General features: G+C 38.5%; 1 protein-coding gene and 1 long non-coding RNA gene across 19 annotated transcripts in view; one reads left to right on the top strand and one right to left on the bottom strand.

The window, feature by feature from the left end:
• TRIQK (triple QxxK/R motif containing) overlaps positions 1–17,683 on the bottom strand; it is an 84,848-nt gene extending 67,165 nt beyond the window's left edge. For 5 of the 18 annotated variants that reach the window (XM_077876272.1, XM_077876274.1, XM_077876277.1 and 2 more), the window contains exons 1-3: positions 17,547–17,683; positions 5,719–5,878; positions 3,718–3,903 (exon numbers count right to left, since the gene is read on the bottom strand). In XM_077876272.1, the coding sequence (XP_077732398.1) occupies positions 3,718–3,777 (60 nt within the window). In that variant the 5' untranslated portion in view covers positions 3,778–3,903; positions 5,719–5,878; positions 17,547–17,683. Of the gene's footprint in view, positions 1–3,717; positions 3,904–5,718; positions 5,879–17,546 lie in introns of those variants that run through there. The other 13 variants (XM_077876275.1, XM_077876281.1, XM_077876276.1 and 10 more) reach the window with 6 other exon arrangements.
• Positions 17,667–19,698, top strand: LOC144300329 (uncharacterized). Its single transcript, XR_013366905.1, has 3 exons — positions 17,667–18,114; positions 18,571–18,701; positions 19,538–19,698. It is a non-coding gene; the product is annotated as an uncharacterized LOC144300329 (long non-coding RNA).
• Positions 19,699–20,287: the final 589 nt, after the last annotated feature.

The raw sequence follows: 20,287 nt of genomic DNA, 5'->3' as shown, positions 1-20,287 counted from the left end.
TTACCTCTACTTTTTCCAAAACCTTTCTACAGCCTGTTCCAAAGACTTTCATGTTATCTCTTCTATACAAAAATCTAGTTACTAACAGAACTGGACTTTTCTTTTAATACAGATTCTATCCTTTGCAGAAATCTTTCCAATGCCTCTCAACACAGTGGTCTTTTTATACGCAAGTTTGAATTTTATCTTAAAACCGTCTTTCTTCTTTTGCCCTTAATTATTTTTCATTCTTTGTTAATGACCTTGTGATTGAACATTTTAATTTTTCACTGTACCACATCATTACTACTTCAATAATGAAGTCCATAAACCATATCCATTATTTAACTCCTTAAAGCATTCACAAGAGAGAATTAATGAAAGATGGCCTACCAAATAGAGCGGTTCAGAGTGGTCTACTGGAGATGCATACATAAAAGAAGATCCTATTTAGCAATACTAAGATCGCTTAAGAGAGAGTAGAAGAACCCCAAGACACAGACAAATGGCGTCCTGTATTCTAACAATATATGTAAATGTTTAGTCAATTCCTGGAATTACAGTGGTAGGATTCTGAAAAGCTCCTGTAACAAAAGCACCTAGGGAGCCCCGGCATAATTCAATCTCATATTTATTCTTGCCCTTCCTCTTTTTTCTCATGCACACATAAAGACACACCGATAGAGATGAACAAAGAGAGCAAAATTGAATCTTCAACCATGAGCATTTGCAGTTATTTTAAGGTGCTAAGACCACACTTTAATGTGTCCTTCATAGGAAAAATATGTCCGAAGACTTTTTTTTCTTTTTTTTCAATTCACTTTCCTTCCATTTTAGCCACAGACCACCCAGGTCTGTAATTATACAAAACAAAGTTCTTTTACAAATGGCAAATGACATTTAATTGCTTTCTTGGAATGCTGCATCTTCAGTGTGTAAGGAGGGAGGAAAGGGAGAGATGTCTTCAAAATAATGGTCAATAATATTTAATCTCAAATTAATTATTTAAAATAAATGACAATCAATATTTCATCCTTTTCATGATTTGACGTAAGCACTATAAAACAATAGGAACAATTAGACTATCAATGTTGCAACAGAAAAGTTGTTTTTCCTTAGTTCTATCAACTATTTGAAAATATTAAAAAGGCTTTTTAGTATCAAATTTACTCTACTGTTTATTTTCTGAATTCCCTCCATTCGAATATAGTACCACAAGAGCAGGGATCTTTGTTTTTATATACTGAAACCCAAAACAATTAGAAAACTGTGGCACATAGTAGACACTCAATACACGTTATTGAGTAAATATTTTTCAGAAGACAGTTGTGTTAACTTAAATCACCCATATTTTATGATTAGTTATTGTAAAAAGTTAAAAACACCTGGAGGTTTAAAATGTAACTATTAATTCTCTATGTCTTATAGGAATATGAGCTTGATAAAAGATGGATTAACTTTTCTCTATTTTAACTTATTTCCTTCTGGTTCTATAATTTTTTACTTATTTACCAAACTAAGCTCATTTACCATTTTTAAAATAGGCACAGTAAGAATACCTCTCCCATACAGCTGTTGTGAACACTCAATTAAATAGCTAAAGATATAAAGTACTTAACATGGCGCTTCTCACATAGTAAGTGTTCATTAAATGTTATTAGTATCATTACGTCATGCTGTCATGCCGGTTTAATCGGTTACTCACTGTTGAGGTTACAACACAGTCCAAATGGCTTTTATAAACAAAAAACACAACCTGAACTTGATGACCTCACATTCATTTAAAAAGTCAATGAGTTCCTTTATAGTTCAAGGTTCTTAGAGTATGAGAATGGTCTCAGGATATGCTATGCCTATACTAACTTAATTACATATAAATTATACACTTGTCTGCTACTATTTGGTCTCCTATCTTCTATTATCAGCTAAATGGCTTCAACAAAAGTATCTGTGGATTAACTTTTAAGATGCCAAATTACATATGCTGTTTTATTCTCAGTATTCTTGGAAATCCTGGATTAAGAGAGTAGCACTTTCATGCTTTCATATGCTTTCAGTATATGCACATAATCAGTACTCAAAAATACTTTATAAAATGGTTGGCTTCTAAACAAACAATCAAACAGGCTTAAACACTTCTCTCCAGTTTTAAAACTGATAACTGTATCTCTAAGTTGTACTAAGTTTATATATGTGTATATATATATATAAAGTTAATATACCTATATCGATATCTGTATGTATCTATATTCCCACTACATGCATTGAGCAGGCCAGTATGGGTCCCTAGGGAAGTACTCTGCTATTAGATAAAACTGGTTCTGTCATCCAGGCCTCAAAACTTTAATTTGCAATAATAAATGTAGCTCCCAAATATCTTAACCATGGGTCTAATACACCACGGCAAACAAGAAACATGATTTTAAAATATCCTTTAAATTATAGAACATTCCAAACCATGTCTTCTAAAACCTTTAAGAAAAATATCACAAGTATTCCAGTCATTTCTCTATCTTCTCTTCAAAAATTAAACTTCACTGTCACATTACACTACTTTATTTGAAAGTGTATCATAAAAGAAGGATTTTACAAAAGCACTGGATAACTACCTCACTAATTTTAGAAATTTGTATTCCCTCTGTTGTGAAATGATTGGGTCCTTATTATCACATTAACCAAAATTCTGGGGCTGGAGCTAGATTACATCTCATGAGTCCCTCTAATGGAAGTAGTATACACAAAAGTCTTTTCAAGTGTACATTTTTGAATTATTACTGAACTCTAAACAATTTAAAGAAAAAGCAACTGAGCTTCCCAAAGCAATTTTTGCAGTAAAATGTATAATCTGATTTTTTTCAAGTACATAATGACACTTCCCAGCAACTTCTCTGCTCCAACTTGGCGGTATGTCCCATTTGACCCATTACAACTTGCAGGGCTCTCCTAAAGTCTTCAACCCACCTTCATTTTATTCTAGGCACATGAGCTGGTTCCCCAAGCCGCAAAGAATATACGGATCACTAGGTAAGAACTGCACACTTACAAGCCTACTTTAACTCACACTCTCACGCACCAACATACACATTTATATACACACCAAACACACGTAAATCCACACACACATGCTAAGGTATGAATACTGTTCATGCCATTACCTCTACTATCATCTCAGTGGACTAAGTGCCCTTTTTCCTACCAAGGCCCCCTCAGTGCCCTGGAGTCCACCACCCCCATGTATATACTTTTCCTGCCTTTTTACCCTTTGCTCTGCTCCTTTATCATTTCTCTGTCTGCCTTCATCTGGAGTCTCACCAGCATTACTGCATTAGTATCATAATTGGTTTTGCTGTCTCAGGTCTTGCTCCCCTCAAACCATCCCCCACACTGCTTCTAGCATAATCTTCCACAAATTAAGTTTAATCAAGAAACTTCCCTGAAGTATATTATATCATTCAGTGTTTCCCTATGTCCTTTAGGATGGAGTTCTAATTTCGTAGTTTGATGTGATCTAAACCCTGTTCTCCCTCCACTCTCTACCTGTCTTAACCCCACACCAACACTGTGCTCTGACTACTTTGAATTGCATACAGTTCCCTGAAATTATCACACAACATAACATCTTACTGCCTTTGCTCATGCTCCTCCCCTCTCTGAAATACTTTCAAGTACTTCTTTACCTGGATATCTTCTACTCCTTTAAAACAGTAGAAAGGTATAGCAGTCATTAATTCTACTCACATATCTTCCAATTTTTCTTTCCCTCTGGGTAGAGATGATATTGCATTTCACAGTCCTCATTTTGAAATTTGTTTTGACCAATAAAACTCTACATGCCAGTGCATAATTAGCCACTCTCTTCCCATTGCTGCACCTGGATCATGGAAGTACATGAGCCTTCCTATCAACACATTTTGGACATGTAATCTGTATGAGAAACAAACATTTGTTGTGTAAAGACATTGAATTGGGATGTTTGTTCCTACAGCATAACCTAGGCTATTCCAACTGATCAATAAAAATAAAAATAAAAAGTTACCTTTTTAAAGAAGCCTTCCATAAGCCCAACACACTCTGACTCAAATGCTGTTTCTTCTCCGAGTGATGACAGCACGGTATTCATACTCTTATCACAACACTACAGTGTAGTGAGATGGCTGCTGTGACCGCCCACCGCCCTTCAAACGGTACTTCTGAGGACAGGACCTGTGTATTTCATCCCTGTATCGTGGAGGCAGCTCTCAGGTAAACAGGCTTCAGCAATGGAATGTGGAAGGGCCCATCGGGAGACCCACCTCAAAATGCCCAGAGGCCCTACCTGACCGATGGGATACTTATAATTAGGCACAGAGACCAGAAAGGAGAAGTCCATCCGATGGCATACCTCCTCCCCTTCTCCCTTCAAAAACAGCCTCTTTGCAGGCAACCTCTCCTCTGCTGTTCTGCTCACCACTCCCTTTCAGTGTATTCAATAAACTTCTGGCTCCTTTGTTCTGCCCCAGGTGATTCTTTCACCTCCTGTGCCATGACTTCATCACCCCCATCGGATGGAGACACACTCCATTTAGACACCACATGTGTGGTCACCAATCAGCCTCGTGCCTCCCTCATGGTTAAGTGCTTAAAAAATGTTTGCTATATTAACTGGTGGTTCATTCATTCGCTCATCAGGGACCAAGGATGACTCCAGTTGCTAGAGATGGAGTAAAAGAGAACAAACAAACACACCTGCCCTCATAGGAAACAATATTCTTGTGAAGAATAATGTCATAAGCAACACAATTAAGTATTAAATATCCAGTTTATTATATCGTGTTAAATGCGGAGTAGAAAATAGAGAGCAGGGATATTTGGATGGTGACCAGGTAAGACCTCATTTAGACAGTGATCTTCATAATAAAGACCCAAAAGAAAGTAAATAAATTGGCTATGGAGATACCTAGGGAAGAGTAATTCAATAGAGGGAATAGTATAAAAACCCTGAGATGGGAACACGTCTGGTATGTTCAAAGAACAAGACAGGAGCCAGTATGGCTGAGCAAGTGAGTGATTAGAGATGAGATTAGAGCAGTAACAAGGAACCATCTCTTGCAGAGACCTATAGGCCAGTTTAAGAGCTTTAGCTTTTATCTTGAGTGAAAGAGAGAGCCATTGAAAGGTTCTGAGCAGAGGAAGAGGTGGAAGAGGACAGCAGAAGATAAGGTCAGAGATGTATGGGGGCTCATATGCTTTGATTGGGTAACATATTTTCTCTTCCCACAAAACAAGTGAAACGCAAATATACCCATTAATCAAGAAAGATTAAAAGTGACATTGAATGACATTTTATGATGATCCTAATCTGTTCATTACTTACTGTATAGGGACATTGATTATAATCTATGTATAATTACCAAAATATCGTGATGTACCAAAGTATCATAGTGTATCAAACATAAGAGAGATGAAGTATTTTATGGAGGACCAAATCCTAATAGACAACTAATAATACTAAACGATTTAAACAATAAGTCAGATATAGATTTATAGCTCTGCAGACCTTGCTTTACTTACTTGGATTTGCCCAAATGCCACAAAACAAATGTAAGTAAAAACATACCCCCATCTTCCTTAAGAAAGAACCACATTCCAAACTCAAGTTCATTGCCAGAAGCAAACAAACCAAAACAAGAAAAACAAGTGAGAGAAAACAAACCACAAGTCAAAACACCTTTTGCCAAATGTTAAATCAAATAAACACACCTTGTGCTGTGTCCTTGATGCTGCCAAGTCTGAACTCTGGAGAGCTGCCAAGGGGTAAGATGTTTCCAAAGGCGAGATCTTTACTGAGGAAGCTGTGCTTGCATTCCTGGCAAATTCAATTCCAGATACCAATAACAATGCTCTTGGTTGCTTTTTCTTACTGGAATTTGAAATAGAGTATATGGAAACATTAAAAATGGATGACCTCCAGTGCCCTAATACCCGCAAAATAAAATCACTGTGGTAGCATTTTCCAAGAGGTGTTTCTGGGTTTGCTAAGTCTGTTCTATATTCAATTGAATTAAGTTTCTTTGGTCAAATATACTCAGAAAATGTTGTATACTGTGTCCCTTTTTCACAAGGCACACCTTCAAAAAAAAAAAAAAAAAAGGTTCTGAGAAATCCTGTACTAAGTCTATTTAATTTACTTGACCCAATGTCTCTGAAATTTATTTAACTAAAGACCCCCTTTCCACTGTAATAAATAGTAACATTATTTCTGCAGATCATATTTTAAGAATAGTTGATTTTATAGTGATTATCTGAAAAGTAGTTAGAGATGTGTTCACTGTATTTTAGAGTTGAATATGATATAAAGGGACCAATTTGAATTTGTTCTCTGTTATTGTAATTTATACAGTATTGACCTATAAAATAATTGTATTTATTTAACCTTAAATGTTTAAATATGCTACTTTCTAAACTAAATGCCCATTAAAAAGCAATATAAAAATAATCAAATAACATATTATTTATTCATTTTTTGTTCAGCAACTATTTACTGAATACCTATTATGTGCCAGGCACTGAACTTACCTCTAGTTTTATGTTGCAACTGCTCTTTTATAGATAAGAGTATCAAGTTTAAATGGTTCTTAACCACTGTCTCATAATAATAACACCAACTCAAAATCTAACCCCAAGCATTTAAGAACACAAGTTTCACTAATTTTAATCATATCATTAAAAATAGCTTGCAATCTTTAGGCTGTTTTTAAGTAGTGATAATAATCCAGCTCAAGCATGATAATACGAAAGCATAGTCTTTTTAAAAAATGATGCTGCAGAAGAATAAAATGGAAGTCTGATATGGGAAAAAAAGGCAAAAAGAAAAATTAAATTTCCTTACTCTCTACAGCCCACTGCCACATCCTTGAAACAGGCAGAGTGACTTTCCTTTAGGAGCTCAGCTGCCTTGATGCGAACACTTTGCTAAGGGCAAAAGGCGATCTTAGCCTGACCCTCAGGATCCTATAAGTCCATTTTAATACATAAAAATTTCTTTGGAAACTTCCTTCACCTCTACCTCCTCGCAGGATACATGTTGGCAATCATCCCCCAAGTATATGACCCAATGATATACACTGGAAGGGTCTCATGACTAAGATTTTATTAGATAGTAATAAATGACTTTTTCTCAAACAATAGCTAGCCCCCTCAAGGTCCTGGAAATGTTGCATCCAAAGTTCCTTAGAGACTTATGCTGTCCTTAACCAACTCTCACCTTGAAAATTGGGATATAGTTGGCCACTGCTCATGACCCCAGTGCAGCTATTTCTGCCCATAGGTCCTAACCTTGTGCTTTAATAAAATCACCTTATTGGACCAAAGATGTCTCAAGAATTCTTTCTTGGCTGTCGGGTCCAAATCTTAACATCTTTCCTACATCAAAGTACTGTTTCATACCATACACAAAAATTAACTCAAATGAATCATAGACTTAGAAGTAAATACTGAAATTTAAAAATGCTTAGAAGAAAACAGAGGAGTAAAACTTCGTGACCTTGAGTCAGGCAACAGTTTCTTAGAAACAACGCAAAACATACAAGCCACTATGGGAAAAATAGGTATATTGCACTTCATTAGAAGAAAGAAAAACTTCTGTGCTCCAAAGTACATGACCAACAAAGTGAAACGACAACCCACAGGAAAGGAGAAAATATTTGCAAATCATATATCCAATATGGGACTTACACCCAGAATAATGAAGAACTCTTACAACTCAACAGTAAAAATGCAAATAATCCAATTTTTAGAAGGGCAAAGGATTAAATAGAGATTTCTTCAAAGAATAAAAACAAATTGCCAACAAGCACATGCAAAGATGCTAAATTTCATTAGTCACTAGCGAAATTCAAATCAAAACTACTTCACTAGACAGACAATATAAAGTGTCAGTGAGGATTAAGGGAAACTAGAACCTTCACACACTGCTGGTGGAAAAGTATAATGCTGCACAGCCACCTTCAAAACCATTTGGCAGTTCCCCCCAAAAAACATAAAGTAAATCATATGATCCAGCAACTCCAATATTTACCCAGGAGAAATGAAAACATATGTCCACATAAAAACTTGTACATGGATGTTCATAGCAGCATTATTCTTACAGCCAAAAAGTGGAAACAATCCATGATGAATAGATAAGGAAAAGTTATATAACCATACAATGGAATATTATTCCACCATAAAAAGAAATGAAATATTGATACGTGTTACACCATGGGTGAACCTTGAAAACATATGCTAAGTGAAAGAAGCCAGGCACAAAACTCCAATTAATACATCATTTCTCTTCTTCTCTTTCTATGAAATGTCCAGAATGAGAAAATCCACAGAGATAGAAAATAGATTAACAGTTATGTAAGGCTGAGAGTGAGAGTGGAAGAGATGGGACATGACTGATAATGGATACAGGGTTTCTTTTTTGAGCTTATCAAAACATTCTAGAATTACATAGTGGGGATAGTTGTACAACTATGTAAATATGCTACAAAACTACTGAATTGCACAGTCTAAAGTAATAAATGTAATGGTTGTGAAATACATCTCAATAAAGTTGTTATTAAAAGAGTCACAAATAATAAATATATTTATAGTCCTTAATCTAAAATGTTTGGTCCAGTTGTGTCTTGAAGGTTTTTAGATTCCAGAGAGGGAATATGTCCCATTTACTATAATTATGTAACTCTCCTGGAGCAAAGCAGGATCAGTATATTAGTAATTCATAGCAAAATCTTACCACTATTGACACTGACTAGAAAAGTAAACAACACTACATAAATAGCCCCACGTCATTTTAAATATGGTTATGCCACAACTGAGTTTATGTAAAACTTGGGGAAAAACTTATTTTGCAGAACTTTTTTTTATTTTTTCAGAACATTAGGGTTTTGAAAATATGACTAATGGGTGTTGGGCCCTTATTAATGATGACGATTAATATTAGCAACAATAATCTTATCAGCAGTCCCCATTTACTGTGCTTTGTATGTCATACATATTATCAGAAAGAAATTCTCATAACATGCCTATGGGATAAGTACAATTCACTCCAACTGGGAAAGATGAGTTTCCTAATGATTAAGTGACTTTTCCAGGCACACACAGTTAACAAAGAAAAGGGTAGAAATTTGAATGCAAATCTGATCACAGAGCACACTGGCTTTCTTCTACAGTGCAGAGTATGTTCAGATAATCTCTCTGAGATGTAGACTTCAAATCTATAAAATGGAGTAAAGAACACTTTTATATATATCACAGATTATTGTAAGGATGAAATAAGATCATTATTATGAAAACAATGTGGCAAATATAAAGGTCCATGTAAGTGTGAGACAATATTACCCGGAAAACTACTTTTATTACTATATCTAAATCAATGTTTATAGTGAGATATAGTTTTAGTCAGATTCTTTACAGGTGTTCAAAATAAATATGCTTATTTTATCAGAAGAAATGCTAAGCATTAATATTGTTTTTTTTTAATATCTAAGAAAAGAAAATCCAAATATGTTCAAGTAGTCCATAATTAAACATCTATCTCTAGGTTTTTTTTGTTTTGTTCTTTAAATATTTTATTTATTTATTCATGAGAGACACAGAGAGAGAGAGGCAGAGACACAGGCAGAGCGAGAAGCAGGCTTCCTGCGGGGAGCCTGATGCAGGACTGGATCCCAGGACCCCAGGGTCACAACCTGAGTCAAAGGCAGAATATCAACGACTGAGCCATCCAGGCACCCCATCTCTAGTTTTAAAAAGGTTTTACAAGCCACATATAAAACTGGTACAGTGTGTAAACATACATTGTTTGATTTTAAGGTAGTTCTGTGTACCCAGGAGAGGCCAGACAGATGATGATGATGATGATGATGATTTGCTTTACAGGTAACTTCTTAATATTTTGAAAATTTAAAATTATTTGATTTTATTTAAAAGCCTCCTCACAAAATTTACATACTATATAAATTATTAGGATAATTAGGGGATTGTGTATATATCCTCCCTCAAGGAAACTTTTATTACAAATGGGACATAGGGGGTATAGCCCAATGCTACTTTTGTTCTGTAATGGTATATTCCTAGCATTAAAAAAATTTAGAAAAAAAAAATTTAGAGAGTGGTATATTTGAAAAGTTTAAGAGCCATTATTTTAAGATACTGATCCAATTACATTGGCTTCATAGCATGAAAATCTAAAATGGATCCTTACTGCCTATAGATGAAAATCACTTTGTGTGGCATATAACAGCCTTCTCAGCCTGGGCCAGCAGGTCTTTATTGCCTCAACTCCAGTCACTTTTCTCCAAATTGTGTTCTAGCCACTGAATTTCTTTCATTTCCCAACTATGTGACCCTATTGGCAGCTTAGCAGCTTTACAGATCTCATTCTCTTTGCCTTGATGTTACCTTAGCCCCAGCCTCATCTACCTTAAATTCACAGGCATCCTTCAAAACCTCATTTCAAAGCCACTGTCCCTATATAATTCACCTATAACTGTACCTGCCAAACAAATCTTTGCTAATTAACTGATTGATAACCTAACTTACCTATTGATACAGTACATGCTTATCTCTATAAGCACACAGATTTTTGGCATACAAGAGTAAAACATTGCTATTTCTAATAAGACTGTAATAGCTAACTGAATGTGTTGGAAATGAAATTCTAAAATCTTTACATGAATATGTTTCATTTAAGGCACAGAGATGAAAAACAGAAATTTTGGATGATTAAATATGAAGAATATCGGACGTGTTTTTTAACACCGGTCCATAGAAGACCAAAGAAATGCTGGGGTAGATAGAACACCAAAGGGCAATTACTTAGTAAATTTGGCTACCTAAATAATAAGAAAATTCCAATCTTTATACACTAAAGTTTATGGTTTAAAGTTTATAGGGCAGGAGTTGCAAACTTTTTCTGTAAAGGGCCAGATCATAAATATTTAGGCTTTGAAGGTCAAGAGGAAAAATCAAATTACAACTGTGTCACAACAATCTGTAGTGCTCTGAGCCATGCAAAGCAATACAGCAACACATCTGCGTATTTGCTGCAATCATTCAACACTGCTGTTTTAGCACCACATATGCTATGTCAATAAATGGGTAGGTGTGTTCCAATAAAACTTTATTTATAAACAAAATTTGAATTTCATATGTTTACATCACAGAACATTGTTTTTCCCAACCATTTAAAAACATAAAAACTCTCCTTAGGTCATGGACCATACAAAAACAAGCAGTGAGCCAGATTTGGGGAGCCCGTGGATCATAGTTTGCGATGAATGATTTAGGTATATTTTAAAATCTGTTCATATTCTTAAATTACCAGGTTTCACTGCCAGCATAAATAAATCGGAAAAATCACAAAATGTTATTCAAATCTAGATTGTTGTTGCTGAATTAACTTTTGCATTTATACATCTTCTCATACAAGCAGTTTTTTGCATTTGCAATCATTTTCTAACTCGACTTAACAAAATTATTTAGAGCTACATCTATATTCTAGAACCCTAGGATATACCATCAGCTGTTTTTTTTTTTAATATGCCATGACTTTTGCATTTATATTATATAATTTTCTAATAAATTGTTGTAGGTCTTAAGTTCTCCCCCCATCTCCATCCCCAATCCAGAAAAGCAAACAAGGTGTAGTTCAGGGTCTCTTATAAACTTAGGAATGGTTTTCTGTTGTCATCACACAAGAAATACAAATTGCATGGATTTAACAACAACAACAACAACAAAAAACAACATAAACAAAAAACTAAAGATGTTGCTCTATTGTCTTCTGGTATTTACTGCTACAGAACAGGAGTCTGAGACCAGCCTAATTTTTGTTTCCCAACAGTATATGTTATCTTATTTTCTTTCTAGGTATATGAAAAATGTTTTTATCATTATACTAATTTGAAACTTTTTTGATATTGTGTCTCTTTGAGTTGTCACATTTTATATGTCCTTTCTGCATCTATATGCCTTTTTTTTTTTTTTAGCTCAGAAAAGTTTTGTTTCCTGTTACCTCCTTGCTTTTTTTTTTTTTTTTTTTTCCAAAATCTGTGTACTCTTCTTTAGGAACAATTACCTATATACCGGTCTCTCTTCTTCAGAAACTCCAAATATTCACATAATAGGCTTCATTCTTCTTCCTCTTTATATCACATTTCTGTTCATGAATTCAATATTTACAGAGAACTTTTCGAGTCTATTTTCCACACTGATTAAACTTTCTGCAATAATACCAATTCTGTTTTTTACTGCCCCAAATATGGGATTTTTAATATGTCATTGTGGGAGGCAGAAAAATATGCCTCTCAAAGATGTCCTGTCCAGGTCCTGATTCCCTAACCTGTGAATATGTGATTACCTGTGAGGATCACATGGCAAAAGGGACTTTAAACATGTGATTAAAATGAAGAACCTCAAAATGGAGAGATTATCATGAATTATCCCTGTTGGTCTTTAAAAGTGGATCTGTAAGATGATGAATCTGTGGTTTTTAAAGTCAGTAAATTTGTGGCAGTTTGTTAAAGCAGGAATATAAAACTAATACAGTTCATTTTTAGTTTTTTCGTCTTTTTGTTTTATCTTATCTTCTTATTGTTGCTTAATCATGGTCTCTTCTTTTTATATGGAGTTCTCCTGTCCATAGAGGCCATGAATTCTTGCATGTGTTAGATGTCAAACAATTCCCTCAAATATTCTTCTTTAGCTTAAAACTCTTGATTTTCACAGGTATCCCACTGAAACTTCTGATTACATTTTCCTTGGAGCTGTGGGATTTTGGGGTTCCACTTTATTATCCAGAATATTTTGCCATTGAGAGAGACTATACAGATCATTTCTACATAGCCCAGTGTTTTCCAAATGTAAGTATGTATGTATGGGGGGTGGAGATGTTGTGGAGAGAAGAGGCAGAGAATGGACACCTAGGAAATGACAAAATGGAATCAGAAACTGGTTCTTTTTAAAATTATACCTTTCCATCCTGAAAAAAAACAGATATGCTCCTGCCCAGAGACATTCAGTGCTATATTGAACCACTGTGAATAATGAGAATGTGTTATAATGCTCAAGTACATTCTTCATAAAAATGGAAGAATATCACAAATTTTCAAATATGTATATCCACATAAAATATGTATATCCACATAAAAGGAACTTGATGCCTGGAACATTGTAACTACCCTCCCTCAAAATAACGTATCTACTGCTGGTGACAAGTCTAAGACTTTCAGTCCCCTGTACCTTCTACCTAGGGTAGGTTATAAACTGTCATCCACAAGTAGGATTTTGTCACAGGTATCCACACGATTTGTTATTCTACATCCTGCAATATTTGGATATTTTTAATATCTAAAGTATGTTAAAATGTTTTTTGGGTTAAACCATCTTCCTTTTGTCTTTGCCAAAAGACAAAATTTTAAGTTGTTCAATTTATTAGGCTGCACCTACACCACCACATAATACTATTATGGAAGAACTAAGCTTCTTTTTATTCTTGTCATTCTCCATGTTCAGTGGTTTGAAAACCATGAAATTGATAAGATCCTCTCACTTATGGAACTGCCTCCACTTTCTGATTCAACAAAACAGAATTTATTAAGCCTCTGAGTAGAATATTTGTCTTTCTATCATTATTTAACATTTCCACATTAAGAAGCTAGGAAATCATCTTTTCTTTTTCAAGAAAATGCATACCTATTTCACTCCTTCATTGCAAAGATACTTAACAGGTGCGTATGAAACAGGTGTGAAAAGATTTAGCTCTAGGATTCTGATCTTTATCTGTTCATTAGAAATGTCTTAAGGATATCAAATATAAAATATGTATCACTATTTTCCATATTGTTTTAGACATTCTGGAAGAATGCCAAAAAATTATAATTTTTCTTAGCAATATTTTTATTAAAACCTTCACACCTAGAGCTAAATCTATTGATATCAAAAATACGAATACAGAGGAATAAAGATGAGCAGGAAATCTGGCCTAGCCACACATTTCCATGTGGAAGAACTTCCACTGGAACAGTGGTTCTCAAAGGAGATGTTTTTGGCATTGGGAGTGGGGGAAGAAAATTCTTCATTGAGCTGGACCTCTACATTACACAGGGCCCCCATTGCCAGTAGCTTTTAAACATATAGTAATAATTTGAAAACACCTCCACTTCCTTCAAATGACCCGAAGGGATGATCCAGATTGGAAAATCAGAGCACTAGGTTAACAGTCCCGGTCTCAGATCCCACTCCTTATTTGCAGCTTCCCAACAGGAGAGTTATCTGACTGGCGGCTGAAATCCATTGGTCCATATTGCTCCAACGGGTAGATATTAGCTATTATAACCCTGTAAATATCAGAGGTTTTCCTTCTTTTACTTCACTTTCTGCCCTGGACCATGCATATCAGTAATTCTGCATAAATGTACCTTTTCAGCAAACTGAAATTTTCTCTCACTGAAGTCTAGGTTCTGAGAAAAAGAAGGGGACGTAGAAATGGGTGGGAAGTACTCATTTTTGGTCTCCTATCCAAAGCATTATGCCTAGTCAGACATAATGCCTAGCATTATGCCTAGTCATTTAGTCATGAAGCTGATATTGTAAATTCCACCTGTCTACAAACTCGAGAAAAAAAGCTATTATCTATTGAGCCCCTAAAACTTTAACTTCATTAGAATGATTTCCCTAATCAATTTGTCTTTATATGTGCTTCTTATCCAGAAATGGAGTTAAGGAATAGTTAAATATTAAAGAGTTCAATAAAATTATAAATGCTAATAAAGAAAACAAGCACTCCTATATACTCTTATGTTTATTACAAAAGCAATAAATGTTTTCTCTTTTCAATGTTTCCCTATCTAATAATATCTACTAGATACCCACTTTTATTGGTAAACCTAGGTAAGGAAACCTAGGTGAGGAAACTTCAGCAAACAAAGTAACTATTTATAGCCTTTTATTTAAATATAGAAATCAGGAAAAGAACCACAATGCAACCACAATATATCTTAGCCACAGGAAAATTAAAATAGTATAAAAGATAACTCACTTAAGAAAAGAGATTTAGGAGTCAGGTCATAGTATTCAACTGGCATATCCTAAAAATAATCAGCTTTTCTTTGTCCAAAATGGACCTTTTGGGCAGTCTGGCTGGCTCAGCGGTTCAGCACCACTTTCAGCCCAGGGTGTGATCCTGGAGACCGGGTATCGAGACCCGCACCGGGCTCCCTGCATGGAGCCTACTTCTCCCTCTGCCTGTGTCTCTGCCCCCTCTCTCTCTTTCTGTGCTTTTCACGAATAAATAAATAAAATCTTTTTTAAAAATGGACTTTTATAGAAGAGACAATTTATGTATTGAATGTTTATCTCAAAATTACAGTTTCACATTTTCTCAAAATATTTGACAATAATTTCTCTTTCCACTTGCTTTTGAAAAAAGCATTTGAAAAAAATTATAGCTTACATGGTTTTGAAAAGACAGCAAAAATTTATCGAGCACTACTAGTTCCTGCTTATTAAATAGTTAAAAAAAAAAAAAAAGAAGGGTGGTGGTGGGATTGACTTAAAATCTTGAATTAAAGTTATGGTAAAATGCATTGTGGAAGAAAGGAAAAAGACCCATTCTGTTCCCAGCTACGTACTCAGTCTCTCTCTGGGTCGAGGCAATGGGGAGAGTGATTTCTTTATCCCTTAGGAAGTTGATCCAAAACAGGATCTTAATCCAGGACCACTTAATGCTTCAAACTGTGTCTTTTTCTCAGGGGAGAGTCATCAGTTTTCCTTGTCTTCTCAAGGTAGTATATGACACCAAAAAGGTCATTCATTTTTGGATCTGAAGGTCATCTTTCCCAGTCCTTGCAGGCTAGGTACATACTTTGAAAAACCTAGCGATGTCAATGGGGGGGGGGGGGGAGAGGGGGGAACGTCATGCAAGACATTTACGGTGCTATGTAACCAGAACTATCAGAGAATCAATAACAAATAAAGGAGTTTCTTCCCCAATTCTAAATAGCCCAACCATAAGTCACAAGGGAAGTGCGAAAATACTTTAATCTGAATCATCATACTTCTTTGGTGTCTACAAATTCAGATCATACAGACCAAAAGATAAAGTGTAACCAATAATACTTCACATCTGTGTAGATCATTACTAATATGTTCATGATCAATTATCCCTCCTTACTTTTTTAGGAACAAAGAGCACAGTAGCCCCACTTTATAGATGAGAATACAGTTACGAAGGTTATTGCCCAAGGACAAATACTTCCTAACCCTGCCAGGTTTCTAACTTCTAGGCCAGAAGTCCTCCACTGCCTTATCAAGCAGCACAAGCTTCCTTCCTTCTTGGGGATTTACACAGTAAGCCTAGCAGAAGGAAGTCAAAGCAGATTTTTAGCTCCTTTTGTGTTTTCTCTCTCCTTAATGTTTGTTCTGCTGAATCATTTGGGGCCAACTGATAGGAGCCAGGAGATCCAAAGGGGTTATCATCTGTAGTCACCAGCTCACAGTTAATCATTAAATGTGGGTCAATGGAGCAAAGGGGCTGTAGGCGCTGAGTATCACCCACTTTTCCACCGAAGGGTCAAGAAAGGGAGGTCATGGACTGGGGGGGGGGCCTGTCCAAACCTGAGTTGCTTCAACTTGTTGAGCTTGCCCCCTGAGCTCAAACGGGCAGCAGCAGGAAAAAAAAAAAAGAGAATTCTAGGTCCGAGAAAGCAGATGTCCGCACCTCCTGTTCCCGGCCATGCACAGGGACACCGACACTGTGGGTTCAGGGATGCACCAAGCAGCGGGCGAAGATGCCCACCCCATCCCACCCCATCCCACCCCACCGCTTCCTTGCACCTAAAGCCACCCATCACGCTGCCTGAGGCTTTTCCCTGCAAATGTGTTGGTCTGCAGATACTTATTAGGAAGGAAAGGCGGAGGGAAAAAAAAAAAAAAAGTAAGGAGACGGGGGGGGGGGGGGGGGGGGGGGGTGGGGCGGACACGGAGGAGGAGGGAGCAAGCACTACATACACACCCGCAGCGCTGGGCAGCGCGAGAAACGACAGCGAGGTAAGTGACAGCACGAGGGAGCCAATCCCAGGCCCCGTGGGGGGGAGGTGGGCGGGGCTAAAGTGTCCAGGGCCCCGCGCTGCCGCCGGACACGCTGGCAGGGCGGGAACCGCGCGTTGCTAAGCAACAGCGGCGGCCACGCCCCCCGCCGCCTCTCCTCTGCACCCCCCCCTCGCGCGAGCGTCCCGAACGCCGGAAGGGGTCCCTAAGGTGGCTCCGTACCTCCTGCGTTTCCCGGGCCTCGGGTTCCCCCCCCGCACAGCCCCGTTCCAGAACCTCCGCGCACGCGGCCCGCCCGAGGGCCGCTCTCAGGGGGCGGGACGAGCCTTCCTCAAGGCCTGTGGGGGGCCCACGAGCGGGGGGCGCTCGCTGAGGACGTGCGGCCGCTTCCAGGCCTGGACGCTCCCCCCCCCCCGCAGCCCGCCATCCCGCCCCGGGCTTCCCTGGCAGGGCCTCCCCCTCCAGCCCTCCTCGCCGTCGCCGGACACACACACCTCAGCTCAGCCGAGGCGCCCGGGGCGGACAAAGTTGGCGTCCGGCGGCGGCGGTTGCTGTCCACGGTGCTGTCACTCAGAGGAGGGGCGGGACCAGCGGGCCGCGCGGCCCTACTCCCGAGGGGCGGGGCGGGAGGGGGCGGGGCCCGGCGGAAGGGGCGGGGCCTGGCGGCGGCCGCGCGCGCTGATTGGCCAGCGTGTCTCCCGCCGCCGCCGCCGCGGGTCCCGGCCGCCCACGAGCGCGGGCTCCTGGAGCCCCGACCCCGGACCCACGAGGCGACCCCGAGGAATTGGAAGGAAGAACGAAGGGCTGTGACTTGTTTTATAGGCAGAAAACACACGCAGAAATGCGTAATTTCGCTGTTGAGGCCTGGCCACCCGACACGCGCGTGCACGCACTCGGCATCCGCGCTCCCGGGGAGCATCCCTGGAGGAGGCATCGGACCCCCCTGAAAACCGCGGGGGGGGCGGGGCTGAAGCCTCTCGCCCGAGGTCCGGCAATTAGGGCAACGGGACCCACAACTTGGATGGGGGTGAGCTGCCGAGCCAGAGAGTTTCGGGCAAGGGAGTGAGTCACACCTTCGCCCAGGTGCCCCTCCCGACCCCCAAGGAGAGCTCCAGGTGCCCAGGACCTCTGGACGATGGGGCGGGGCGCGGGGGGCTGCAGGGATTCATCCTCCAGCCACTGCAAAAGTGTCTGCGCTCATCATCGTTATTATTTTTATTTTTAAGACTGTGGTCCATCAAATTTAAAATTCTTTCCAAAAAAAATTTTTTTTTTTTTTTTTTAAATTAGAGACACAGGCAGAGGGAGAAGCAGGCTCCACGCAGGGAGCCCGATGTGGGTGGGACTCGATCCCGGGACCCCGGGGTCACGGCCTGGGTGGAAGGGAGGCGCTGAACCGCTCAGCCACCCTGGGCGGCCCCTCTTTCCAAAGGAAAAAAAAAAAAAAAAAAATGCGAGTTCTAATTTAATTCTCAGTGTTTCCCTTGCTCCAGTGTCAAGTCATTTTCCTGTATGTAGGGCCAGCGCTTTGGACCAAAAACAAAACAAAAACAAAAAAAACAACAACAACAAAAACAAAAACAAAAAACGAAAAAAATCCGCCCCGAGAAAGGAACTAGCACGCAGAATGCAGAAGGATTGAGACCAGGGTAAATAGAGACCCAGCTGGAAGGTCTCTGAAATCTCTCAGGGTATCAGGGCCAGGAATTGAATCCAAAATGGGATTTTATTTTATTTTCTCCTCCATCATTTGCTGGTCTCCAGTCTCTGTCCCAGAAATAGAGGTGGAGTTCAAGGAGGGTATCTTAACACTCTTAACCAGATTTGTATACACGAGGTTTTTAAAATAGTGCAACCCTTTTTCCTTCTTTTTTTTTTTTTTTTTTAAGATTTTATTTATTTATTCGTAAGAGACCCAGAGAGAAAGAGAGAGAGAGAGTTAGAGACCCAGGCAGAGGGAGAAGCAGGCTCCATGCAGGGAGCCCGATGCGGGCCTCGATCCCGGGTCTCCAGGGTCACGACCTGGGCCGAAGGCGCCAAACCACTGAGCCACCCAGGGATCCCACACCCCTTTTCCTTCTATCTTAAACCAATGCCCAGAAGTGTATTACCTTGTCGGATAAGGTTGTAATCATAAAGGAAAACAAAACAAATCAATACTTCTGGACGAGAAGTGCGTTGAGATTCAGTTAAAATATCCAGGGCAGCCCTGGGTGGCTCAGTGGGTTAGTGCTGCCTTTGGTCCAGGGTGTGACCCCGGGGTCCCAGGTTAGAGTCCCACATAGGGCTCCCTGCACGGAGCCTGCTTCTCCTTCTGCCTGTGTCTTTGCCTCTCTCTCTCTCTCTCTTTCTCTCAGGAATAAATAAATAAAATATTTTTTTAAATATTTAAAATATCCACTATACTATGATAAAATTGGGGGGGGGGGGGAAGAAACATGCCAATCGCAACTGATTTTATTCTCTTGTCCTGCTGAATTTTCAGATTCTTCTGAAAGCTCACCAACGATGAATACCTCTCCCCAGAATTTCTTGATTTGTATGACTCATGATCACCATTATGTTTCTTTAATCTTTTAAAAATATTTGGTTTTAGACTAAAAAGAAAGAGCTATGATTGTATATTAATAAGCACGTTACATAAATAAATACTGTAAGATTTAAAATAAAAGTGGTGAATTATTTATTTGAATCCTTTTTCAATTGCATATTCAAATAAGTACAGCAAATGCATTTGTTTGAATATTCTCACATATATAAGAGATTATACATTTAAATAAATGTATTGTATGCATGTAAATGTGTAATCATTGAAATAAACACAGCTGTATATTTCCCATATGTATAGCTCCAGATGTTTGAAGCATACATTCAAATTTCTGGAACTCTACACCTTGGTATCTATTTAAACATCCAGTAGAAAATACTGCGCTACAAATCCATAGGAATACACGTCAAAACTCTACCCGCAATGGGGAAATCAGGCCAGAACAATGAATAATGAGTCTCTGTCACTAATTTTCTTATCTTGAACATTTTCTCATGAAATAGCTTGTCCTGGCAAGTTGTGCTGCAAACACTTTGCTGTTCTGTAAAATGAGCACTAGCCACCTCACCCTATACGAATATGACCATTGCAATGTAGTTTTATAGTACTTCTATCCAAATAGTTAAACTCCAAAAAATAATGTTTCTAGTTCTCCACTTTGGAGTAGGAGAGTCTCACGTTATCCAT

This window comes from Canis aureus, chromosome 28 (assembly GCF_053574225.1).
Source record: "Canis aureus isolate CA01 chromosome 28, VMU_Caureus_v.1.0, whole genome shotgun sequence".
NCBI lineage: Eukaryota > Metazoa > Chordata > Mammalia > Carnivora > Canidae > Canis > Canis aureus.
This window is presented reverse-complemented; position numbering and strand designations above follow the sequence as displayed.